This window comes from Dipodomys spectabilis, unplaced genomic scaffold (genome assembly GCF_019054845.1).
Source record: "Dipodomys spectabilis isolate Male_0828 unplaced genomic scaffold, ASM1905484v1 ptg000370l, whole genome shotgun sequence".
NCBI lineage: Eukaryota > Metazoa > Chordata > Mammalia > Rodentia > Heteromyidae > Dipodomys > Dipodomys spectabilis.
The window spans coordinates 2,538,625-2,566,063 of NW_024871047.1; the positions used below are offsets into that span (position 1 = coordinate 2,538,625).

The 27,439-nt window shown below is 41.1% G+C and overlaps 1 protein-coding gene across 1 annotated transcript; it reads left to right on the forward strand.

The window, feature by feature from the left end:
* The first annotated feature begins 1,990 nt into the window (after nt 1–1,990).
* On the forward strand, nt 1,991–26,824 carry Zc3h12b (zinc finger CCCH-type containing 12B). The gene is made up of 5 exons (XM_042666920.1): nt 1,991–2,595; nt 16,315–16,454; nt 20,833–21,067; nt 22,546–22,652; nt 24,941–26,824. The coding sequence occupies exons 1-5, from the start codon at nt 1,991–1,993 to the stop codon at nt 26,359–26,361; spliced, it is 2,508 nt and encodes an 835-aa protein (XP_042522854.1). The 3' UTR covers nt 26,362–26,824.
* The last annotated feature ends 615 nt before the right edge of the window (nt 26,825–27,439 follow it).

The following is a 27,439-nucleotide window of genomic DNA, read 5'->3' on the forward strand; positions in this document are numbered from 1 at the left end:
ATTGAGATAGAATCTCACTTTGTAAGTAGCTCGGCTAGTCTGCCTTAGCCTTCTGAGTGCTGGAATTACAGCTATTCACTGTCAGACCTGGCTATTGAAGGAGGAGTGGGAATTTTTTTGTTTTGTTTTAGTTCAAAAGTGGTAATCACTAGAAAAGTCATTGCATGCTTCTTAATTGCCAGTTCTGAAGTGTCACTTCTATAACAATATTTCCAAATGTGACCCCTAAAATAAGCATGTAGTCATCCATAACATGGTTAAAACTTTTTGGGGATTTTCTTTTTTATATAAATGGGATTGAGTTGTAACTAGAAATCCCCTACATACTAGTTATATATGTACCCTGCTGTTTTTTTGTTTGAGGCACTAAGGATTGAACTCAGGGCCTCCTGTATGCTAAGAAGGCACCCCACCATTTCACCCCAGCCCCAGCCATTGTTATGTGGGTTTATATTAATAAGCAGAGTTTAGAGGTCTATAGAATTGCCTCGCTGTCAATCTTTCTAAAAAGTAACTGTGCTACCTCCTTTATATATGTTCAGAATCTACAATGTTCTGTTCACTTTTCTAAGCACTTTCCCTTACTCATTTTATGTAATTCTTACAGTTAGCCTGTGAGGTAGTTCTCAATGTCCTCATTTCATACATGAGAAAACTCAGCCTCAAAGAGAAGAAAACAAGTTATACTCAAAACCTGTCAAGATAGAGGATGTTGGTGAGAGTGAAATTTAGAAATAAATTGTTCCTAATTCCTTTCTATAACTAACATCCTTTCAAAACTATTCTTGAAGAAAATTAATTTTCTCCTTTCTTACACTTTTTAAGATACAAGATCTACTATCCAGGGGAAAGGGTATCTCCCTCAAGGTCCAAAAGATCCTCCTGTCTCAAATTCCTGAATAGATGGGACTAAAGGTATGTACCACCATGCCCGGCTGATTTGCTCCCTTTGTTTACTAATTATAGTAAATAAAATACAGAGAATACTGATATACTCAGAGTATTCCTTCATGTTTTTATCCTTATACCCTACTTGGATTGTTTAAAAGCAATTTTAATGGTTGTCTAGTCTGCCTAGTATGCAGGTGTCTCTGTTATTTTTCAGAGTAATGCTAGAGAGAATATGCTTGTCAGGAGTGGATTTCAACATTAACAAAAAGGATCTGCCTAGCCACTGGTGGCACACACTTGTAATTCTAGTTACTTGGGAAGTTGAAATCTAAGAATTGAGGTTCAAAGTCATTTCAGGCAGAAAAGTCCCTGAGACTTTTATCTCCAATTAAACACACACACACACACACAAAAAAAAAAAAACAGAAGTGGAGCTGTGGCTCAAGTGGTAGACCACCAGCCTTGAATGAAAAAGCCAAACAAGAATGCACAGGCCCTGTGTTCAAGCCCAAATACCTGCATGCATGCATACACATACATGCTTTCACACACACACACACACACACACACACACACACACACACACACACACGAAAAATGAAAGATCTAGTAAAGAACTGAGAAATACTTCCCTACCAAAAAAGAAAAATAATGCATGTACACACACACATACACTCTTGCATCTTGAAGTAGAGTTTCTAGTCATGATAGTAAATAGTAACTAGTAGTGATTCAGAGGGAAGTGGAGAAGATTGCAGCCTTACTGCCCTCACTGACAATTAGAATTAAAGACTATATTTCTAGTGTAAAGTAAGTGTGATCCTTGTAAGCAGAAAAAAATCAAATGCTAGAGAACCTGTAGTTGCTTTGGAAGAAACTCTGTATTCTAAATTTTTCCCCAAAATTTACTGAGGATGATTATGACTTATGTGTTTCTTTGTAGAAACTGGTAATATCTGAATACACCAAACCAAACACGTAGACTCTTGCGCCATTGCTACCATGACATTTTACTAAAGAGGAATGCCACTCTACGTAGATTCCAAGCCAGCTAGAAAGAAACAAAGCTGATTAGTCTTCAGTCTAACCACTGAACGGGATGACGGCCACAGCTGCAGTGGAGACACCAAAAATGGAGAAGAATGCCTCCAAGGAAGAAAAACAGCAGCCTAAAGAAAACAGCACAGAGCAAGGTAATGTTGATTCTGAAGAGTGGATGAGTTCTGAGAGTGACCCTGAACAGATGAGCCTTAAAATCCACAGCAACAACAGCTGCCATCCTGTTGATAGTCAGTTGAAGAAAAAGGAGATGCACTCCAAACCCCACCGCCAGCTCTGCCGATCACCCTGCCTGGATCGTCCTAGCTTCTCCCAGAGCAGTATTTTACATGATGGTAAACTCGACTTGGAGAAGGAATACCAAGCCAAGATGGATTTTGCTCTAAAGCTGGGCTATGCTGAAGAACAGATCCAATCTGTGCTGAATAAGCTGGGCCCTGAATCACTTATTAATGATGTATTGGCAGAGCTTGTCAGACTTGGAAACAAAGGGGACTCAGAAGGGCAGGTCAATTTAAGTCTATTAGTGCCCCATGGGCCCAGCTCCAGAGAAATTGCAAGCCCTGAATTGTCTCTTGAAGATGAAATAGACAACAGTGACAATTTGAGACCGATTGTCATTGATGGAAGTAATGTGGCAATGAGGTAAGTCTAGAATATACTTTTTCTTTAAAAAAAAGAACTAGGGGGCTGGGAAGGTGGCTCAGTGGTAGAGTGCTTGCCTTGTGTGCCCAAGAACCTAGGTTTGATTCCTCAGCACCATATAAGCAAAAAAAAACAAAAAACAAAAATGGTGCTGTGGCTCAAGTGGTAGAGCACTAGCCTTGAGCTGAATAGGTGAGGGACAACGTCCAGGCCCAGAGTTCAGGCCCCACGACAGACAAAAAAAAAACTGATTTGAATTCATAGACATTGTTTTTCTTTGCAAAGCCCTATAAGAAGCCCTTAGTTGTTGTCTGAGTCTTACATACCAACTGGTGGATAGAGTCTATAGTAATCCTCCCCTTGCCTTTTCTTTCTCCTTTGAAATTGTTATTTGTAGGTCTTCAGGTGTATTGGGACAGCTGAGAAGCATCAGTACCATTTCAGAGCAAACATGGTCACTTAGATGTTGGAGTCCACTGTCCCATCCCTACTAGATTAACCATCCTGAAAATCCTCTCACCATGTTACTTGGAAGCTTAATTTAGGAACTTTCCACAGCTACTAGTCACTATTTCCCAAGTTGGGATCCTTTTGTCTGTCTTTAGGGCTCCTTGTGATATTGTTGACATTACTCTCTGAATCTGACTCTGATAATCTTGATACATCATGTAATATTGTATGACTATCAATGTTACTAAAAATATTTGGCAGTGGGAGAGTATATGCCTGGCATGCCAAAGGACCTACAGTGTATCCCCAACATCAAAGAAGAAAGAAGTAGGGGCTGGGAAGGTGGCTCAGTGGTAGAGTGCTTGCCTTGCATGCATGAGGCCCTGGGTTCAATTCCTCAGCACAACATAAGCAAAAAGAAAAAAAGCCGGAAGTGGCACTGTGGCTCAAGTGGTAGAGCACTAGCCTTGAGCTGAAGAGCTAAGGAACAGCGCCCAGGTCCAGAGTTCAGGACCCACGACCGGACCCAAAAAAAAAAACTAAAAACCCTTTGAAATCATGACAACATCTTCCCAAGGTGTGTAAAGCACACAAGACATCCTCCCTGGTTTATTTTGTTGTTGTTGGTCATGGGGTTTGAACTCAGAGCCTAGGCACTGTCCTTGAACTCTACCACTTTGAGCCACAATACCATTTCCAGTTTTTTAGTACTTAATTGGAGATAAGAATCTCATAAGGACTTTTCTGCCCAGAATGGCTGCAAACTGCAATCCTCAGATCTCAGTCTCCTCAGTAGCTATGATTATAGGCATGAACCACTGGTACCCAGAGTCTTCCTCCCTGCTTTAATGTGAGAAATCTAGAAGCATAATCATGAGAAATTTAAATGACCGTCACATAATATTAGAGAAATCAGAATGATGCACTGGGGTCAACAATAACTCGATGGTAAAATCACTCTTTGTGTAATGAATGAACACTAATGAAAATACTAGGCAACAATAAAATTATGGAGAATAATTTCTGTGTACAAGGGGCGAAAAGTCTATCTGCTGCCCTCCTAACAGGATCCGGCTAACTCAGTCTCTCACCAAACTATATAACACAGAACATTGTAGAGTAGACATTTTCTTTTCTCTTCTGCTTTGTAAACAATAATGCGGAAGGCAAAAAAAGAAATAATGAAGAGATTAATTACTCCATATTTACTCTATGTCAGTACCAAATTATTATGCTGATAGGAAAATGAATTTTTGTCTCCTATATGAGTTGTTTTGCTAAATTTAAGGCACCATATATGATTTAAATATATAGAAAATCACCACTCAATCTTATTTTTACAAATATTTTAAGAGCATTTTTAAATAGTACATATTGAAGCACACACTGATGGGTCACAACTGGAAACCTAGCTATTCAGGAGGCTGAGATCTGAGGACTGCAATTCAAAATCAGCTTGGGCAGCAAAGTCCATGATACTCTTATCTCTAGTTAAGCACCAAAAAGTCAGAAGTGGAGCTGTGGCACCAACATTGAGCAAAAAATCTAAGTGAAATCTGGAAGCCCTAAGTTCAAGCCCCAGTACTGGCACAAAATGAATTAAAATAGTATATAGTGGACCACATGATCTTATTGTATATTGTGTACAAAGTAAAAGTTTTCCTTATTATATATCCACACATTCATATAGCACACTTTTATTAGGCTCACACTCTGTTACTCTTTCTTATCCTGTGTTCCTTCTCCCTTCCCCTTCCATCTTCCCAGGAGTCCCTCATATAAGAGATTACTCTTATGACAGATGAGATTGTATCTTTTTTTTTTGTCAGTTGTGGGGCTTGAACTCTGGGCCTGGGCACTGTCCCTCAGCTCTTCAGCTCAAGGCTAGCACTCTACGACTTGAGCTACAGCGCCACTTCCAGTTTTTTGGTGGTTTACTGGACATAAGAATCTCATAGGCGCAGGGGCGGGGGCGGTGAGGAGTGGGGGATAGTCAGGGAAGGGAAGGGGAAACAAAGGAGGAGGCAACAATGCTTGATAAGAAATGTACTCATTACCTTGCCCATGTAATTGTAACTCCTCTGTACGATATTTTCACAATAAAAAATATATATATCATCTTAAAAAAGAAAAAAGATTCTCATGGACTTTCCTGCCCTGGCTGGCTTTGAACTGTGAGCCTCAGATCTCAGCCTCCTGAGTAGATAGGATTACAGATGTAGGCCACCAGCATTGTATCATTAAAAAAAAACAACACCTTTTTCCCAGCCAAAGAACAGATAGGCTACAGATTGTGAGAAAATCTTTGCCAGATGTTCGTCCAGCAAAGGAATAATATCTAGACTATATAAAAAGCTCATAAATTAAACAAAAACATTCATATAACTGTTTTCATTGTTGTATTGTTATTCTTATCTGAATATCCAAGTCAGTTAACCAACGAGCTGCAATATTCTGCTATCACATATCCATGCTCAAAGTGCATTGCTATAATCTATATGAAATTCTAATTCATCACATATAAATTTTTCTTGTTTTCTATAAAACGTCACTATGAGGTTAGTATTTGTTACACAAAATTCATGTTAACATATGGTGATCTTCAGCATGTTGGATAAGTCTGTGTTTAAATTATGGTGCTTTGTTTGCCACTGCAGAATTTGTTTAACACTTGTAGTAGTGATGTACCTGTGATTCACAGACTGCAAATATAGTAAGATACATGCTGTGATCCTAAAAGGTGCATTCATTCTGGAGCTGTCTCCCTTGGTAGGAAAAATCCATTTTAGAAGATTTAAGGCTTAGAAAATGTAAATACCACTGAGTTCTCAGCTACTTTTGTGGAGGATAAGACCATTGACCCACCCTACTATGAAGAATTTGTTTTGGGAGCCTGGCTCAAGATAATTTTCTATCACACATGTAATTATGGCTACTCAGAAGGCTGAGATGTGAGAGTCGAAATTCAAAATCAAGAGACAATCTCTAACCACCAAGAAGCTGGAAATAGAAGTGTAGCTCAAATAGTAGAATACTAGCTTTAAGTAAAATGGAGAGCACCGAGGCCCTAGGTTCAAGTCTTAGTGCAAACAAACACACACAATAGGTATCTAAGCCAATTTACAGGGAAAGAAAAATAATTTATAGTGTCACTAGAGTACTTAATGATTTGTAGGTCTTTCCTAGGTATTTAAGCCTTTTTTGATTGGAAAAATGGCAAAAGTAGGTCATCTTGGAAGCATAAACCTGTTATCCCCTTAAAATATTCATTCCTACCTAGATGCTGACAGCTCATGCTTGTAATCCTTAGTTACTCTAGAGGCTGAGATCTGAGGATTTGTCATCACTGTTTGAATCCTGCCCAGGCAGACAAATCCAAGAGAGTCTGATCTACAATTAACCAGCAAAAAGCCGGAAGTGGAGCTATGGCTTAAGTGGTAGAGTTGACCAGCCTTAAGCACAAAAGATAAGAGACACAACTTAGGTCATGAGTTCAATCCCTAGTACCTGCACAAAACCATATATATGTATATATTCATTCCTTAAATACTTTTTCTTTACATTCTTGACCTTTGTGTAGGTCTTCCAGACTTTGATGAATGTTAAAAATGCCTCTGGTTCTTACTGAGCATCTTATGGTATACTTCATGGAATGCTACGATGGCAAAATTTTATTAAATTTTTTGTAATCCTATGGATATGTTAAAAAAATTGCCAGTCCTGAGGCTTGAACTCAGGGCCTGGGCACTGTCCCTGAGCTTCTTTTTGCTCAAGGCTATCACTTGAGCTACAGCAGCACTTCTGGCTTTTTCTGTTTATGTGGTACTGAGGAATGAAACCCAGGGTTCTCATGCATGCTAGGCAAGCACTCTACCACTAAGCCACATTTCCCAGCCCTATGTTACATTTTTAACATTTAAAAAATTGATTCTCAATATAATATAGATGTAATATCAGGACATAAATACATCAAAATATTAAATGTTTGTTTTGGGGTGGTGGTAAAACAGTTGAGTCTTGGGTTTTTACTTTACATTTTATGTATTTTCCACATTTTGTGTAATAAGCATATACAATACAAGCATGTATATTTGTAATGGTGACAAATAGCTTTAAACTAAGCATTTTTTCAAAACAAACTGGGAAGTTGGTGTATCCAACCAAAACTAGTATTTTTATATTTGTTTTTGGACTTAGATCATACTTAGGATTAAATCATACTTTATAGCACTGCAGAGTGAAGTGGAATGGAATTTTGTACCCTTCTTTCGACTCCAAAGCACATTTTTTTGTTGATTTGGGTTTTTTGTCTCATCATGTAGTCCAAACTGACCTCAAACTATTAATCCTCATGATTCTCATACCTCTGTATTCTAAGTGCTGGAATTACAAGCATGTGCTCCCATACCAGGTCCAAAATTCTCCCTTTTAGTGGTAATTCTGGTGCTTTTCCTAATTTGTTATTCTATCTATCATCATTGTAGCAGTAGGGGAAAACCACAAGTAAACATCTTTCCTACTGACCCATTTCATGCTGGGTCCATTCAGTATAACCCTGTAAGTACCATGGGCTTGCTTGTTGTTCTGCATTTTATTTTTTTTTTTTTTTTTTTTTTATTTCTTTAGGCGTTTTTGTTTTTTTTTGTTTTTTTTTTTTATTTTATTTTATTTTTTTTTATTGTAAAGCTACTATACAGAGGGTTACAGTTACATGAGTGAGGTTATGAGTACACTTCCTCTTGAGCATTGTTACCCCCTCCATTGTTTTCCCCCTACCATCCCCTCCCTCCCTCCCTTCCCCGAGGTTCTTTTTTTTTTTTTTTTTTTTTTGATTGTGATTAAATGATTACATAATTTCAAAGTCACAAGTTCATTCTAACTTCCCTGGAGCAAATTGTCTACCACAGTCTGTAATATATAACAGTGTTCACATGTTATATACCATATTTGTGATCAGCAGCATGAGGATATTTAGTAGTGGTTCAACCAGATGAGCGGGAGTTCTTTGTTTCTTAAGTCCTGTTAGTTTTGTCGTATCACCTAACCTTTTGGATTTAGCATCCACTTATGAGGGAGACCATGTACCGTTTGTCTCTTTGTTCTTGGCTTACCTCGCTCAACATGATTCCTTCTAGCTCCATCCATTTCCCTGCAAATGCCATTATTTTGTCATTTCTAATGGCTGCATAATATTCCATTGTGTATAGATACCACAATTTTTGGATCCATTCATCTGTGGTGGGGCACCTAGGTTGTTTCCATATCCTAGCTATTGCGAACAGTGCTGCAATAAACATGGAGGTGCACATGTCCTTGTATATTGGTTCCTGTTGTTCAGGGTAGATGCCTAGAAGTGGTATGACTGGGTCGTAAGGGAGGTCAATCTTTAGCTTTCTAAGGACCCTCCAGACTGCTTTCCAAAGTGGTTGTATAAGTGTACATTCCCACCAGCAGTGTAATAAGGTTCCTCTTTCTCCACATCCCCTCCAGCATTTGTCGTTGGCTGATTTGTGGATGTGGGACATTCTGACTGGGGTAAGGTGGTATCTCAGGGTTGTCTTTATTTGCATTTCCTTCACCACCAGGGATGATGAACATTTCCTCATGTGTTTCTTTGCCATTTTTATTTCTTCATTTGAGAAGTCCCTCTTTAGTTCCCTTGCCCATTTAGTAATTGGTTTGTTAGGTTTGGGAGGGATTAGTTTCTTGAGTTCCCTGTATATACAGGATGTTAACCCCTTGTCTGATATATTGCTGGTAAATATTTTTTCCCAATTAGTTGGTTGTCTTTCTAGCTTAGTTGCGATAGATTTAGCTGTGCAGAAGCTTTTTATTTTAAGGTAGTCCCATTTGTCGAGTCTCTCTCCAACTTGTTGTGACCCTGGGACTCTGTTCAGGAAGTTCCTTCCTGTGCCTATTAGTTCAAGTGTCTCTCCTACTCTGTCCTGCAGTAGTTTCAGAGATTCAGGTTTAATGTTAAGGTCTTTAATCCATTTTGAGTTGATGTTGGTGCATGGTGATAGGCTGGGGTCCACTTTTAGTTTTCTGCATGTGGCTGCCCAGTTTTCCCAGCACCAGCGGTTGAAGAGGCTGTGTTTCTTCCATTGTATGTCTTTGGCTCCTTTGTCGAATATCAGCTGGCTGTAGGCCTGTGGATTTATATCTGGATCTTCTATTCTGTTCCATTGGTCTTCGGGTCTGTTTTTGTGCCAGTACCATGCTGTCTTTGTGATTATAGCTCTGTAGTAGAGTTTGAAGTTCGGCATGGATAGCCCTCCCATATTGTCTTTATCCCCTAGAATTGTTTTGGCTATTCTAGGTCTTTTGTTGTTCCATATAAATTTTTGGACTGTTTTCTGTATTTCAGTGATGTACGTCATTGGGATTTTAATAGGAATTGCATTGAATTTGTATATTAGTTTTGGAAGTATCACCATCTTTACTATATTAAGTCGGCCTATCCAGGAGCATGGGAGGTCTTTCCATTTCCTAGTGTCTTCTGCAATTTCTTTCTTTAACTTTTTATAGTTCTCATTAAATAGTTCTTTTACATCTTTGGTTAGGTTAATTCCTAAATATTTTATTTTTTGGGAGGTTATTGTGAATGGGGTTGCTCCCTTTATTTCCCTCTCTTCCTGTGCGTTATCAGTGTATAGGAAGGCAACTGATTTTTGTGGGTTTATTTTGTATCCTGCTATTTTGCCGAAGTGACTTATGATTTCTAAAAGTTTGGGGATGGAGTTTTTGGGATCGTGGAGGTATAGTATCATGTCGTCTGCAAAAAGGGATAGTTTCACTTCTTCTTTCCCTATGCGGATCCCTTTAATGTCTTTTTCTTGCCTTATTGCCCTGGCTAAGGGTTCTAGGACTATGTTGAAGAGGAGTGGAGACAGTGGACATCCTTGCCTTGTTCCTGTTTTTAGGAGGATTGGTTGTAGCTTTTCCCCATTAAGTATAATATTGGCTATTGGTCTGTCATAAATGGCTTTTATTGTTTTTAGAAATGTTCCTTCTATTCCTATTTTCTCCAGAGCTTTTAGCATGAATGAATGTTGAATTTTATCAAAGGCCTTTTCTGCATCTGTGGCGATAATCATGTGATTCTTGACCTTGGCTCTGTTGATATGCTGGATTACATTTATTGACTTACGTATGTTAAACCATCCCTGTGTCTCTGGGATGAAGCCTACCTGATCATAGTGTATTATTTTTTTTATGTGTTTCTGGATTCTGTTAGCTAGAATCTTGTTAAGGATCTTTGCATCTGTGTTCATCAAGGAGATTGGCCTGTAATTCTCCTTTTTGGTTGGGTCTTTGCCTGGTTTGGGGATGAGTGTGATATTGGCTTCGTAGAATGAGTTTGGGATAGCTCCCTCCTTCTCTGTTTCTCTGAAGAGCTTGAGGAGTATGGGTATTAGTTCTTCTTTAAAGGTCTTATAGAATTCTGCTGTGAATCCATCTGGTCCTGGGCTTTTTTTTGTTGGAAGACTTTTGATAGCTTCCTGTATCTCATTATAGGATATTGGCTTATTTAATTGGTTAACTTCTTCTTTGCTCAGTTTGGGTAACTTGTATTTCTCTAAAAATGCATCCATTTCCGCCAGATTTTCTTCCTTTAGAGAGTATAGCTTTTGAAAGTAGTCTGTTAGAATTGTTTGGATATCTTGGGTACGTGTTGTGATGTTTCCCGTGGCATCCCTAATCCTATTAATATGGGTTTCCTCTCTTCTTTTTTTAATTAATCTTGCCAACGGGCCATCAATTTTGTTTATTTTTTCAAAGAACCAGCTTTTTGTTTGGTTTATTTTGGTTATGGTTTTCTGATTTTCTAATTGGTTAATCTCTGCTCTCAATTTGGTTATCTGGCTTCGTCTAGTAGCTTTAGGTCCCATTTTTTCTTGTTTTTCTAGCTGTTTTAGTTGCAACATGAGATTATTTACTTGGTCTGTCTCCATTCTCTTGATGTGGGCACTGAGGGCAATAAATTTGCCCCTCAGGACTGCTTTTGCTGTGTCCCACAAGTTTCTTTGTGAGGTGTTTTCATTTTCATTGAGTTCTAGGAAATGCTTTATTTCTTCTCTGATCTCTTCTGTTACCCAGGCCTTGTTAAGGAGTGTGCTGTTCAATTTCCATGTATTAGAGAAATTTCTGCGGTATGCTTTGTTATTGAGAGCTAGCTTGATTCCACTGTGGTCAGATAGGATACAGGGGATTATGTCGATCCCTTTGTATTTGCTTAAGTTCCTTGAATGAACTATGATATGGTCTATTTTGGAGAAAGTTCCATGAGCTGCTGAGAAGAATGTGTACTGTGTTGTTTTAGGGTGAAATACTCGGTAGATGTCAGTTAATTCCGCTTGAAGTATGGCCTCACTTAATTCGGTAGCTTCTTTGCCAATCCTCTGGTTGGTAGACCTGTCCTTTGGTGAGAGTGGCGTGTTAAAGTCTCCTAGTATTATCGTATTGGGATCTATTTTATTCTGTAAGTTTGAGAGCATTTGTTTAACATATCTGGGTGCACCAATATTTGGGGCATATAAGTTGATGATGGTTATATCCTCCTCTTGGATTGTTCCCTTTATTAATATGTAGTGTCCGTCCTTGTCTTTCTGTACTGATTTTAATGAAAAGTTTATTTTGTCAGATATCAGGATAGCTACACCTGCTTTCTTATTGGGGGAATTTGATTGGTAGATCCTTTTCCACCCCTTCACTCTGAGTTTGTTTGTATGTTTGGCTGAGAGGTGGGTCTCCTGAAGGCAACAGATGGATGGGTCTTGTTTTCTGATCCAGTCCTCAGTTCGTTTTCTTTTAATTGGCGAATTCAGCCCATTTATATTAAGAGAAAGTATAGAGAGATGCATTGTTGTCCCTGCCATTCCGTTTTCCTAAGTTTTTCTTCTTTCCTTCCCTCCTGTGCTTGCTCAGTTAGACTTTGAGTAATGCCTGTTTGGGGCAGGTCCCAGTTCCTGGTTGCTTTCTTCAGGTTGTGTTCCCCCTCTTAGAATTCTTTGTAATGCTGGCTTAATGTTTATGTATTCATTTAGTTTTTCTTTGCTATTAAAAGTTTTCAGTTCTCCATCGAATGTGAATGCTAGCTTTGCCGGGTATATCAGTCTGGGTTGGCAGTTATTGGCTCTCAGGGCTCGTATGGTGCTTTCCCAGGCTTTTCTTGCATTCATTGTTTGTGTGGAGAGATCTGCAGTGATTCTAATTTTTTTCCCGTTGTAGTATAGCTCCTTCTTCATTTTTGCTGCATGCAGGATTGTTTCCTTATTATTCAGATCCATCATTGTTACTATTATGTGCCTAGAAGTGTTTCTCCTGGGATCTTGCTTGTTGGGTGTTCGATAAGCTTTTGTGATGTAGTTAAGATGGTCGTTTTTGAGGTGGGGAAAATTTTCATTGACTATCTTGTTAAATAGGTGTTGCATTCCCTTGCTCTGGAATTCCTCACCTTCGTCCACTCCGATTATGCGAAGGTTAAATTTTTTAGCATTATCTGCTTGCTCTTGAATTTCCCTTTGGTTTAATTTGAGTGATTTTTCCATATCTGTCACTTTTTGGTCCAGTTGGTGTATTCTGTCTTCTGTATCTGACACTCTACCTTCCATTTCATTCACTCTGTTGACCGTGGCTTCTATTGTGGTTTGCATGGTGGAAATGGATCCCTTTATGGATTCAATGTTGGTTCTCAGAGTACTGATCTCACCTCTCAATGAGGTGAGATCAGTATGCATTACCTCTAATTTGGCGTTTATCTCACTTCTTACTGAGGTTTGTGCAGCTTCTATTTTTGCATCCAATTTTTGTTTGATATCCTGTATATCTTTTGATAGTTCATCCTTGTGCTCTTTCAATTTCTGATCCATTTCTCGCTTTATTTCTTGAGTCATTGCCTCCAGCAACCCTTGGATGTAGTTTTTGTCTTCCATTCCTGCTTTGCTCCCACTGGGGCTCTCCCCTGCGTGGCTGCTGGCTTTTGAGGTGAGCTTGCTGTCCTGGGTAGTGGTAAACCTTGTGATTTTTCTCTGTGATTTTCGCATGGGGGTTCAGGAGACTGCTCTTCAATCTTGTTTTGGTGTGTCTGTCTTTGCTTGGTTGCTGATTCTGTATTGGTAGAGAGAGTCTGTGCCTGATCTGGATTCTGTTGGGAGCCTATTTCCAGCTGCTATTCACTTAGGATTCTCAGCTCTCTGCTGTAGCAATTCCCGCCTTTGGAAGGGTTGAGCAGCCTAGACTGCTTGTGTTTGCTCCTGCGGGTGCTCTTGGGAAGATCAGATGCTCTGGATGCACTCTCCCAAATACTGGAGTCTGCTATGGGCTCCTGATGTGTTTTTGTTTGTTTGTTTTGGGCTGGTTGTGGGCTTGAACTCTAGGTTTGGGTGCTGTCCCTCAGCTCTTCAGCTCAGGGCTGGCACCCTACCATTTGAGCCACAGCCCCACTTCTGACCCTTTTTGCTTTGTTCAGGCGCCGGTCCCCTGGCCTGGTTCCGGCCCCAGCCTGGAGCGCGCTCGTTAGGCCTGTGCTAATGTGTATACCACCTTGGTTATGCAGCCTGGAGGACACAGTTCAAATTTCTTCTACTGTTGGTAGTCTTGACCCAGGGGCACTGTTCCTGGCTTGAGCATTTAAGCTCCCTTCCAGGGGCGCTCTTGCTCTGGCCTGGCCAGCAGAGTGTGCTCCACCGGCTGGTGGAGCTCTCGAACAGTTCCCAGTTTTAGTGGGTCCTGTGGTCCGGGTGTTGGGGTAGGGAGTCTAGGTCAGGGTCTGGGGATTCCCTCCAGCTCTGGTCTCCCTTGATGGATTCCCTGTCCCCTGATGGGTACTCACCCTGTAGGTCGTCAGTTGTTGTTGCAGTCCGTCAGTTGTTGTTGCAATCCGAGTTCAGTTGGGGTGGTTGCGGGCTGGGTTGGGCGGCCCCCCGCCGGGTCGTTGCGATCGCGATTGGGCGGGTGTTCTGCCGACAGGTCCCTTTGTCGCGCTGCTGGTGCCGGGCGGCTTTGGCGGGATGGAGCCTCTCCGCTCCGGTGGAGAGTGATGGGTGGGGTGGGATCCTCGTGGAGACTCCCGGCTGGTAGGTTTCTCTGTTCCTGGCGATCCGCTGTTCTGCAATCCGGTACCTGGTGATCTGCAAGCAGCCCCCTGTGTCTCTGTGGCTCCGGCAGCCCCCGCCGGGCCGGCTGGCCGGCGGCTTGGCGCACTGCCGCGCGGCCAGTAAAGGTTGGGGGAGGGGTCTTCGCTCTTCTCTGTTCTGAAATTCTTCTTTTCCTCTCTTTCTTTTTTTTGTTATTTTCCACCTCTGGTTTTTCTCTGAGTGTTCGTCTTTTTGTTGTTGTCGGTCTCTTGGGGAGATTAAAGGTTGGAACTCGAACTCTCTTTTTGGTTGGAGAGAGCTGTGGCGTTTCCCTACTGCCCCGTCGCCATCTTGGACTCTTCTTCTTTAGGCGTTTTTGATCTATCCCTTAGGATAAGCTTATATATTCTTTCCTTAGCTTGAGACTCCCTTAACTTTCCCCTACAGACTCTTTCCCCTGTTCTGCATTTTAGAAGCAGTCAGTGGTAGTTGTCTCAGTCTTTCTTGGAATACATTGATAGTTAAATAGCTTCTTCGTTTAAGTATTTTAAAATTTCACTAGAGTAGTATAATTGCTTTATCATACTCACTGGAGACTTTTAAACATGATTACCATATAACTTGGAAATCTTAACAAAAGCATTAAATAAATTTTTATAATGTGCTGCAAAAATAATAAGACAATGGAAATTCTTGCAGTGTGTATATTCATAAGGTTCCTGAGCTTATATATGAACTTGCCCAAAGGAAACAATGTGCATAATTGGAGCTAATATGTGCTGTAGTGCCTGTGAGAAGTTAAAGTATTTAATGTGAGAAAACTCATCACCTTTTTTTTTTATTAGCCTGCTAACAAAGAAGTTATTTTCTTCCAGTCAGTGTTGTCTGAAAAGCAGTGTCCAGCTGGGAACATGACACAAGTGACATTGTACTTGCCTAACAAGCAAGAAACAATGAGTTCAAATTCCAGTGCTGCCACCAAAAGTTACAAACACATTGAAGACCAACATCTACCTGAGTGTAATAGCATTTTATAACATTTTATAGCATTTTATACTTGTATAACAATGTCATCCAAGCTACTTTATTAGCTATAACTTAGTGTGATTTATGTGTATATGTCATATCATCAGATACCATGCTAAAAGATCACAACCAAACTAGACAAATCTCCTACACACTTTGAGTTTTAAAGATGACAGAAATAGATGGGTGCCAATAGCTCATGCCTGTAAGCCTAGCTACTCAGTAGGCTGAGATCGGAGGAGTACAGTTCAAAGCTAGCCTGGGCAGTAAAGTCTGTGAGACTCTTATCTTCAAATAACCAACAAAAAGCCAGAAGGGAGCTGTGACCCATGTGGTAGAACAACAGACTTGATTCACAAAAGCCAAGTGAGAGCATAAGGTCCAAGCTCCAGTAACAACCCCCCCTAAAAAAAGACTCATCTCTAACTAAGCTTTCATATAAACTTTAAGCCTCTACTAAGCCTTTTCATTTTTTATCTGTTATAAATATCTGAATCTCTAAAAAATAAGGTGGTGATACGAACTAGTCACCATGACTGCTCTAAATTGGAAGTTATTAACCACCTGTGGCCTTGAATAAAGGTTGTAATTTTATTATTACAAACAAAAATGTATTATTAAATGATTTGTAACAATTAAATAAAAATTAATTTGACTTATACATTCTTTTGTGTGTGTGTGGCAGTTGTGGGCTAGAACTCCGGCCTTGGGCCCTGTCCCTGAGCTCTTCAAATCAAGGCAAGAGCTCTACCACTTGAGCCACAGCACCACTTCCAGTTTTCTGGTGGGTAATTGGAGATAAGAGTCTCACAGACTTTCCTGCTCAAGCTGGTTTTAAACCACAATCCTCAGGTCAGTTTTGAGCAGATCAGCTCAGAAACAGCACCCAAGGTCTTGTATTCAAGCCCCAGGACCAGCACACACAGAAAAATGCATTCCTTAGGGCTGTGGGTATGGTTCAATGATACCAAACTTGCCTAATACCTGGTTCAATATCCAGGAACATACACACATGTGCACATGCACGTGCATGTGCATGTGTGCACACACATATTTCTTTGGGATTACCGAGAAAGAGAATGTCAATCCCATAAGCAGAAAAGGCCCGATGGGGTTTATTTTTGCGAGTTATTCTTAATTCTTTTGCCTTTTTGTCTTTCTAAAGCCATGGAAATAAAGAAGAATTCTCCTGCAGAGGAATACAACTTGCAGTAGATTGGTTCCTAGATAAAGGCCATAAAGATATCACTGTATTTGTGCCTGCCTGGAGAAAGGAACAATCTCGCCCTGATGCACCAATTACAGGTACTATTGCAAATAAGACATTTCTTGTCATCTGGAAACAAAGCTAACAAGATAGTTTGGAGAGAGGTTGATGGTCCCAATTAGGATAATTATTTTTCTAAGTTAAGTATACTTAAAATATCTATTGTTAAGTATATTTTTGATAAAGTGATCCATATAAAACCATCATTGTTTTCTGGCTTATGGTAGTCAGAGACAACTTCAATTCAGCAAAAGATAAAGCACATCGTTTAAAAGAGAATGTTTTTTCTATTTAACCATGGACTTCATTCAGAGAGTAGTGGGATGAATCTGGTTACGAACATGACTGAACTTTTGCAGAAATAAAAGAAACAGACAGTGGATCTCATTTTGTACTAAAGAAGTGATTTTTGGTTTTCAAATTAGAGGATGGAACAGAGAGAAAGAAGTCCCCCAACAGTCAGAACCAACTTATCTATTGGATAGAATAGACCCAATGGTAGTTTTTATGTATGTACTGGTACTGAGGCTTGAACTTAGGATGTTACACCCTTGCTTTTTTGTTTTGTTTTATTTGTTTTTGGTCAAGGCTGGTGCTCTAACCCTTAAACCATGCCTCCACTTCTGGCTTTTTGCTAGGTAATTGGAAATAATAATCTATCTCGCTGGACTGTATTCAAATCACAATAATCAGATCTCTGTAGAATGAGAACTTCTTTGTACAACTACTTAAAGATAATTTTAAAAAAGAAAAAAGAAAAAAATCAGATCTCAGCCTCTTGAGTAGCTACGATTACAAGCATGCTCTAGTAACACTTTTAAAGTTCCACGAATGTTTTATTTTCTTTTCACATCAGAAGGAAAAATAATAATGAGTGTATAAAAATGGCTCTAGAAGCTCAGCACCCATGGCTCACATCTGTAATCTTACCTACTCAGGAGGCTGAGATCTCAGCATCATGGTTCCAAACCAGCCCAGGCAGGAAAGTCCATGAGACTCTCATCTTCAATTAGCCACCAAAAACCCAAAAGTGGAGCTGTAGTTCAACTGGTAGAATAATACTAGCCTTGAGCAAAAAAGCTTGGGGACAGGGCCTAGGCCTTGAGTTCAAGCCACAGAACTTGCACAAAAAGAATGTATTTAGAGGTGGTGCTGGTGGTTACTGCCTGTAATCCTAGCTAATCAAGAAGCTGAGATCTGAGGATTCTCGTTCAAAGCTGATATGGGCAGAAATGTCTATGAGACTTTTATCTCCAATTAACCCGAAATCCAGAAGTGGAACCATGGTAGGGTGCCAGTCTTGAGAGACAAAGCCAAGGGGAACTGTGTAGTCACTGAATTCAAGCCCCAGTACCAGCAAAACAAAATGCTTAGATAGACCAGACGAGGATGGTACAGACCTGTAACTAGGGAGGCTGAGACAGAAGGATTATGATTTAGAGACCAGCCTGGGCTACATAGCAAAACTCTGTCTCAAAAAAAGACTAATGAATTTGCTCAAAGTACACTGTGTGCATGTATGGAAATATCTCATTGAAAGCCCCTCCTATTACAAAAATGCGTCAACTCAAAATGAAATTAAAATTTTAAAAAGCAAGAGAATGCTTGAATTTAAGTGTTACTTTTCACTCTTTGTAGTAGTTTTCTTGAAACTAGATGTGATTGAACCCAATTCCTTCATTTTATCAAAAAGCCTGAAGGTTCTGTATGCCAACAATGAGAAAAGCGTGGCTGAAATCAGGAAAGCAACTCCATTCATAATAGCCCCACAAAAAATAAAATACCTAGAAGTTAACTAAAGAAGTGAAGGACTGCTATGATGAAAACTTTAAAAACCTGAAAAAGGAAATCAAAACAGAACTTAGAAAGTGGAAAAACCTCTCATGCTCCTGGATTGGAAGGAGCAACATCGTGAAAATGGCAATACTTCCCAAGGCTATCTACAAATTCCATGTGATACCTATCAATATTCCAACTTCATTCTCCAAGGAAATAGAAGAGGCAATCCAAAAATTCATATGAAACAATAAAAGACCCCGAATAGCAAAAACAATCCTTAACACAAAGAACAGTGCTGGAGGAATATCAATACCAAATTTCAAACTCTACTACAAAGCCATAGTAATCAAAACAGCTTGGTACTGGCACAAGAACAGACCTCAGGACCAATGGAATAGAATTGAAAACCCACAAATGAACCCACAGACCTTTAGCCAACTAATCTTCAATAACGGAACTAAAAAATAGAATGGAAGAAAGACAGCCTCTTCAGTAAATGGCGCTGGCAAAATTGGTTAATCATTTGTAGAAAACTAAAGCTAAATCCTTATATATCACCCTGTACCAGAATCAACTCCAAGTGGATCAAAGAGAGTCAAAGCAGACACCCTGGAAACATTACAGGACAGAATAGGAGAAACCCTAGGTCTACTTGGCACAGACCAAAATCTTCTTAATAGAGACCCAGAAACACAACAAATCAAAGAAAGGTTGGACAAATGGGATTGCATGAAATTGCAGAGCTTCTGCATGGCAAAAGACATAGCTAGCAAGATCAATAGAAAGCCCACGGATTGGGAGAAGATCTTCACTAGCCATACAATGGACAAGGGTCTCATATCTAAAATAAACCTGGAACTCAAAAAAATTAAATCCCGCAACAACAAACCCTCAAAGAAACAACTGCCCAATAAATAAGTGGGCTAAAGACTTAAAGAGAAACTTCTCTGAAGAGGAAAGCCAATAGACACATGCAGAAATGCTCAATCTCCCTAGCCATAAAAGAAATGCAAATCAAAACAACATTGAGATACCACCTCACCCCAGTTAGAATGGCTATAATCAAGAACTCTAATAGCAACAGATGCTGGAGGGGATGTTGGTGGGAGGGTAAACTTGTTCAACCACTTTGGAAAGTAGTATGGATGTTCCTCAAAAGACTCCACATAGATCTCCTCTATGACCCAACAATCCCACTTTTGGGAATTTACCCAAATGATCACAAACAAGACCATACTAAAGCTACCAGCACAACTATGTTTATTGCAGCATTATTTACCATAGCTAAGATATGGAACCAACCCAGATGCCCCTCAGTAGATGAGTGGATCAAGAAAATGTGGTATATATACACAATGGAATTCTATGCCTCCATCAGAAAGAATGACATTGCCCTATTTGTTAGGAAATGGAAAGACTTGGAAAAAAATTATATTAAGTGAAGTAAGCCAGGTCCAAAGAAACGTAGGCCCCATAGTTTCCCATATTTGCAATAACTAGTATATGTATGAGACTAGCAGAAATGGTCAGATAAGTTGATGTTAGGTGAAATGAACCCCAAGATAAGGGTTCAAATGGTTTTTCTTTCTTGCTATTGTTTCTAACATGTTTATAAGATGATTTCTTTATTGTTTTGTATGCCCCTCTCCCACAGTATAACCCCTGTATTTGATGTTGGTATAATTTGTGGAGGGGAAGGGAAAAAAGAAATTGTTTCAATAGAGGTACAGGTGGACCCATTGCAACAATAAGATATACAAGAAACTATGTCGAAAAACAAACTTTGCAACTTTGGCTCATGGGGGTGGGGGATGGGAAGGGATGGGAATGGGAAACAAAGGAGGAGGCAACAATGCTTGATAAGAAATGTACTCATTACCTTGCTCATGTAATTGTAACCCCTCTGCATGGTATTTTCACAATAAAAAAAAAAAAAGCCTGGAGAAGGTGACTTACCTAAAGTCACAATCCATTTTGATGTAATAGCCAGGAATAGAACCTACTTGATCTCTAAGGGCAAATTATTTATCTAGTACTAACTCTGTGTGTGTGTGTGTGTGTGTGTGTGTGTGTGTGTGTGTGTGTGTGTGTGTGTGTGTGTGTGTGTGTGTGTTGGTGCTAGGGCTTGAATTCAGGACCTCACATTCTTGCTTGACTTTTTTGCTCAAGGGTAGTTCTCCACCACTTGAGCTACAGCTCTGCATCCAACCTTTTGCTGGTTAATTGGAGGTGAAGAATATCTTGGATTTGCTGCCTGGTCTGGTTTTGAATTGGAATCCTCAGATCTCAGCCTCCTGAGTAGCTAGGATTACAAACCTAAGCAATAGCACCTGGCTAGTACTAACTTTTATATCTGTAATATGGGAATAATGCTGCTATTGTCCAAAGATGATTTTCTTTTTTTGCAAGTCCTGAGTCTTGAACTCAAGGTCTGGGCACTGTCCCTGAGTGTCTTTTGACTAAGGCTAGCACTCTACCATTTGAGCCACCGCGCCACTTCTGGCTTTTTCTGTTTATGTGGTACTGAGGAATCAAACCCAGGGCTTCATGCATGCTAGGCAAGCACTCTACCACAAAGCCACATTCCCAGTCCCTCCAAAGATGATTTCTACTTTAACATATAATGTATTTTGACAGATCAAGATATACTACGTAAATTGGAGAAGGAGAAGATTCTTGTCTTCACACCATCCCGGAGAGTTCAGGGCAGAAGAGTTGTCTGTTATGATGACCGGTTTATAGTGAAATTGGCTTTTGATTCTGATGGCATCATTGTGTCAAATGATAACTACCGAGACCTTCAAGTTGAAAAGCCAGAATGGAAGAAGTTTATAGAGGAGCGGTTGCTGATGTATTCCTTCGTAAATGACAAGTGTGTTGCTTTCCACTGGGCTTGAAATTGCCTTATATCGGGGCTGGGAAGGTGGCTCAGTGGTAGAGCGCTTGCCTTGCATGCATGAGGCCCTGGGTTCGATTCCTCAGCACCACATAAGCAAAAAGAAAAAAGCTGGAAGTGGCACTGTGGCTCAAGTGGTAGGGTGCTCGCCTTGAGCTGAAGAGCTGAGGGACAGCGCCCAGGCCCAGAGTTCAGAGCCCTTGACCGGACCCAAAAAAAGAAAAGAAAAGAAATTGCCTTATATCCAAGTTACTAGGACTAGATTTCAATAAAAATTAGTGAACACTAGGCTGTTCAGTATGAAGATAAAAGACTGAATAGGAAACAGGGCCCATTCACAAAGGGCTCAAAGGAGAGAAAAGTGGGGAGTGTGTGGAGGAGACATCGAGAGAGGGAAAGAGTGAGAGAGTCTGAGATAGTGAGAGAGAGCAGGAGAGTGTGGAGGAAGAGAAAAGGATGGAAGGAGGGAGAGTGGGAAGAGAGAATAAGGGGAGGAGACTACACAATACATTACTAACAATAAAATGATATTTTGAATGAGGAAAAAAGGAGGGGGAGAAAGAATAGCATAATATATTCTGATAAAGCTCTACACTTAACTTTTTCCCTTGCCAGTTCTAGGGCTTAAACTCATGGACAGAGCCTTCTCCCCAAGCTTTCTTGTTCAAGGCTAGTGCTCTACCACTTGAGTCACAGCTCCACTTTCAGCTTTTTTTGGTGACTAATTGGAGATAAAATTCTCATGAAGTTTCCTGCCTGGGATGGATTTGAACCTCTATCCTCAGATCTCAGCCTCCTGAGTAGCTAGGATTACAAATGTGAGCCACAGGCCCCTGGCAACACTTAACTTAAAAATAACATTTGCTTTGGGGCTGGGAATGTGGCTTGGTGGTAGAGTGCCTGCCTAGTATGCACAAAGCCCTAGGTTTGATTCCTTAACAACACATAAACACAAAAGGCCCGCAGTCACACTGTGGCTCAAGTGGTAGAGTGCTAGCCTTGAGCAAAAAGAAGCTCAGGGACGGTGCTTAGGTCCTAAGTTCAAGCCCCAGGACTGGCAACAAAAAACAAGCATTTGCTTTGTCTATGTGATTAACAAGAAAAGGCTTCCCAATAGATGATGTTTGAAATGAATTTTACAGGTTAAAAAGAGCTGCTGGGTAGGACAGTTGAAGGGGATATTATAAAGACAATGATGAAGGTGTGAAGATGGGTGGCATGCAGTGGGAATGTAGCAGAATGACTAGAGCATAGAGTCCATGGAAGAATGATGCACAGGGCAAACATGTGATCACATGGAGACAAGGGAAGACATGTTTTATTAGCAGAAGGTAGCTGTGAGTCAGGAAGGTCATGACAATGCTGCAGGCAAGAATTCATGAAGATGTGAACCCCTCATCAGGAGTCATGAGGATAGAAGTGAAGACATTTACCTCTTATTTTCTTGCTTTCAGATTTATGCCTCCAGACGATCCTTTAGGACGCCATGGCCCCAGCCTTGAAAATTTTCTAAGAAAGAGACCTGTTGTTCCTGAGCACAAGAAGCAACCGTGTCCTTATGGTAAGTACGAAGGTGCTAACCTGAGGTCAGTAGTAAGGGATACCTAAGGACTCTGTGGATATGTTTCCATTGCAGAACTTCCTTTCAAATGGGAAATCTTGGCTTGATCTTATTCTAAGAACTAATATATGTCTTTATGTCCACTCAGTTATGTATTTAAAGTGAAATCTTAGAAAGTGCATGAGGAAAAGGTAACTAGAATTAGAATAGCTAGCCTTCAATGAAAAAGCTAACAAACAGTGCCCAGGCTGAGTTCAAAACCCCCACTCCCTCCCAAAAAATAAGCAGCATTGAGGGCTGGGAAGGTGGCTCAGTGGTAGAGTGCTTGCCTTGCATGCATGAAGCCATGGGTTCAATTCCTCAGCACCACATAAGCACAAAAAGCCAAAAGTGGCACTGTGGCTCAAGTGGTAGAGAGCTAGCCTTGAGCTGAAGAGCTGAAGGACAGTGCTCAGGCCCAGAGTTCAGGCCCCACAACCATCAGAAAACAAAAAAACAACAACAAAAAAACAGCATTGAAAGGAGTATTAATTAATACTTATATAGAAGCTAAGCCCTGACACATAGCCTGGGAGCCAAGTAATGCTCATTGAAGCAGGGGGACAATGCCAGACTGGGTTTGGATCCAAGAACAACATGCCTCCCAGGCAGGTAACTGCCAAGGAGAAAATACCCTTTCCTTTTTTTTTCTGAGTTTGAACTTGGGTCCTCAGTGCTGTTTTTGAATGTATTGTGCTCAAGGCTAGCTCTGTACCACTTGAGCCAAAACTAGTTGTTTTGGTGGCTGACTGGCCGTAAGAGGCTCATAGGCATTCCTGCTTAGGTTGGTTTTGAACAATGATCCTCAGATATCCATCTCCTGATTAGCCATCTGCACACATCACTCTTACCTTCTCAGTCAAACTTTGTAGTTGCCTCCAAACTTTTTTCTGTGTGTGCTGTTCCTGGGGCTTGAACTCAGGGCCTGACCACTGTCTCTGAACTTATTTGCTCAGAGCAGTGCTCTACCAATTGAGCCACAGTTCCACTTCTGGCTTTTTGGGTGGTTAATTGGAGATAAGAGTTTCATGGACTTTCCTACGTGGGTTAGCTTCAAACCATGATCATCAGATCTCAGCTTCCTAAGTAGCTAGGGTTACAGGTGTGAGCCACCATGCCAATTTCCAAGCTTCATTTGTAAGGGGGCACTGGTCTCAGGCTTGATCTAGGGCTAATTTGGATATTTTCTCTTTTGTGGATAATCATATGTAAGGGGAAGGGAGATTTTAAATTTTGTCCTCAATGACCATTTAAATCACAGAGGGTTTTTATGTTCATTACCTTCTTTTCAATGATACTATGATATAGATATGAGTATGAACCCTCTTGACAGAAGAGGAAAATGAGGCTCAGAAAATAAAGTCACTTAAGCCCAGTGGCAATGGCTCATGCCTATAATCCTAACTACTCAGGCAGCTGAGATCTGAGGATCAGGTTCAACTCTAGCTCACACAGACAAATCCAAAAGACTCTTATAGGGCTTGGAAGGTGGCTCAGTGGTAGAGTGCTTGCCTTGCATGCATGAGGCCCTGGGTTCGATTCCTCACCACCACATAAGCAAAAAGAAAAAAGCCGGAACTGGTGCTGTGGCTCAAGTGGTAGAGCACTAGCCTTGAGCTGAAGAGCTGAGGGACAACACCCAGGCCCAGAGTTCAGGCCCCATGACCAGACCCCCTCAAAAAAATTCCAAGAGACTCTTACATCCAGCAAAAAGCTAGAAGTGGAAGTGTGGCTCAAGTGGAAGAGCACCAGCCTTAAGCAAAACAGCCAAGCCACAGTGTGAGGACCTGAACACTGAAGCCCCATTACCGGCACACACACACACACACACAAACACACACACACACACATACACACACACACACACACACACACATACACACACGTCATCATGGTCACATGACCAGTATAGGAAATGGCTGAAATTGCAACTCAGGTTTGACTGGCCCTTAAACCTGTGCTGTGTGTACCATATCATGTGCCTTCTATTACACTATGTTTCCTCCACATGCAGATGATGCCTGGGCAAAGTTGTACGATACTGCAACATTAAGGCTACTCAGCTATTAGCTTCTGTATGAAAGTTTCCTCCTCAGCTTTCCAGTTCTTGCAGTGTGTGATGCCTCCTTGGTGTTGTCTGTTGTTCATCTTTATGACTCGTTAAGCCTAGCCTGAATGACCAGATTGTCACAACAGTTTCTGATACAGTGTGGAAAAAGTCTTAACCTCAAGGCATTATATTTTTTCAGGCAAAAAATGCACCTATGGCCACAAGTGCAAATATTACCATCCGGAGCGGGCTAACCAACCCCAGCGTTCAGTGGCTGATGAGCTTCGCATCAGTGCCAAATTGTCCACAGTGAAAACTATGAGTGAGGGCACCCTGGCCAAGTGTGGCACGGGAATGTCTAATGCCAAAGGTGAAATGACCTCAGAGGTCAAACGTGTAGCCCCCAAGCGCCAATCAGACCCCAGCATCCGGTCTGTGGCTGTGGAGCCTGAAGAATGGCTGTCCATTGCCCGTAAGCCTGAGGCCAGCTCTGTCCCCTCACTTGTGACTGCCCTTAGTGTTCCTACAATCCCACTCCCCAAAAGCCATGCAGTGGGTGCACTCAACACCCGTTCAGCTAGCAGCCCAGTGCCAGGATCCTCTCATTTTCCTCACCAGAAGGCCTCACTGGAGCACATGGCCAGCATGCAGTACCCCCCTATCCTGGTTACCAACAGCCATGGGACTCCTATTAGCTACACTGAGCAATACCCAAAGTTTGAATCCATGGGGGACCATGGCTACTATTCAATGCTAGGCGACTTCTCCAAACTGAACATCAACAGCATGCACAACCGAGAGTACTACGTGGCTGACGCAGACCAGGGCGTGTATGTCCGGAATCCTAACCTCTGTCCTGACAGTCGTATGAGCCATACTAGGAATGACAACTATTCCTCTTATAACAACTTGTACTTGGCTGTAGCTGATACCCACCCGGAAGGCAGTTTGAAGCTGCACCGCTCTGCATCTCAGAACCGTCTTCAGCCTTTTTCTCATGGTTACCATGAAGCCTTAACGAGAGTACAGAGCTATGGCCCAGAGGATTCCAAACAAGCCCCCCACAAGCAGTCAGTCTCCCACTTAGCTTTGCATGCCCAGCACCCAGCAACTGGAGCACACTCTGGCTGCCCTGGAGACTATCCCATTCCCCCCAACATTCATCCTGGGGCAACCTCCCAACCAGGCCGGGCTCTAGTGATGACTCGAATGGACAGTATTTCTGACTCCCGCCTCTATGAGAGCAACCCCATGCGGCAAAGACGACCTCCTCTGTGCCGGGAACAGCATGCCAGCTGGGATCCACTTCCCTGTGCAACCGAATCCTATGGTTACCGCTCCTATCCCTTAAGTAATAGCCTCATGCAGCCATGTTATGAGCCAGTCATGGTAAGGAGCGTGCCTGAAAAGATGGAGCAGCTCTGGAGGAATCCTTGGGTTGGAATGTGTAATGATTCCAGGGAGCATATGATCCCAGAGCACCAATATCAGACCTACAAGAACCTCTGCAATATTTTCCCTTCTAACATCGTTCTTTCAGTGATGGAGAAGAATCCCCACACAGCAGATGCTCAGCAACTGGCAGCCTTGATTGTTGCCAAGCTTCGGGCTGCACGTTGATGTGATAGGGGAACTTACTTCCTTACTAGGAAACTTCCTTACTAGGAATATGAAGATTAATACTAATAATATACTGAGAGTATGTTTTAGTAACTAAACTTTGTGCAGCCCTTTAAAAGTTACAGAGTGTTTACATCATTTAAGTGGATAACAACTCTGTGAGGTAGGTCTTCCTAAACATCCTCTTTTGCAAAGAAAGCAGCTGGCACTCAGTCACATTAAAGTGACCTGCCAAGGTCACACTGATAGTAAATGACCAAGTCAAGACACACACAGAAGTCCTCGAACTCTAAGTCCCTTGCCCTTTGCACTGTATTTTGTAGGTAATGGAGGACAAATCCCAGGGGAAAGGCATACATGCAAGCAGTCCCAAGGGATTCCATTGCCATTGTGTTCTCAGTCACACATTCTATATTACAAAGTATGGATGATACATCCAACGGAGATTACAAATGTACCAGAATCTGATGGCATACTGAATTAAACATTTTAGAGTTTTAATAAGAATACTGGAAGCATTATTTAAAAGTAAATACATACTTTTATTGCATGGATATCTGATCATTCGATACCTTTAACCAAGTTATAGGGTCATGTAGAATCGCCTAGAGTTATATTTGACCCTACTTTTAGCAATTCTATTGCATGTATGAATGTATATATTTGGTTTGAGATGTGTGTGTATGTGTGTGTGTATATGTGTGTATCTCTGGTATAAACTTTTATATAGTGATAGTGAGAAGATAGGGTCTACTCAGTTGTTAGTTTACATCTGTATACATAGTAGGTCTGACTTGATGATTTTATGTCATATTTCAGTTTCAACTAGATTTGAAAGTGAAATATCATGCCAATATTTGAAAATCATTTTTGTAGGCACCAGAGCAAACCAGCTCTCTTTCCTTTGCACTTTTTACTTGCCAACATTTATTAGCAGTTTTTAGCTTCCAAGTCTCTTCACCTCAGCACATTAGGGGTCAAGTTGCAGCCTTCTGCAGAGAAGCTATTGGATAGGCTCAAGTTCCACATATAGTATGTGTGTGCTACCACAAGTGCAGAAAAGTCTGCCCAGGATCAA

Coding starts and splice junctions, on each gene's coding strand:
- Zc3h12b (XM_042666920.1), top strand. CDS start 1,991: ATGACGGCCACAGCTGCAGTGGAGACACCAAAAATGGAGAAGAATGCC. Junction 2,596..16,314: donor GGAAGTAATGTGGCAATGAG/GTAAGTCTAGAA, acceptor GTCTTTCTAAAG/CCATGGAAATAAAGAAGAAT. Junction 16,455..20,832: donor CCCTGATGCACCAATTACAG/GTACTATTGCAA, acceptor GTATTTTGACAG/ATCAAGATATACTACGTAAA.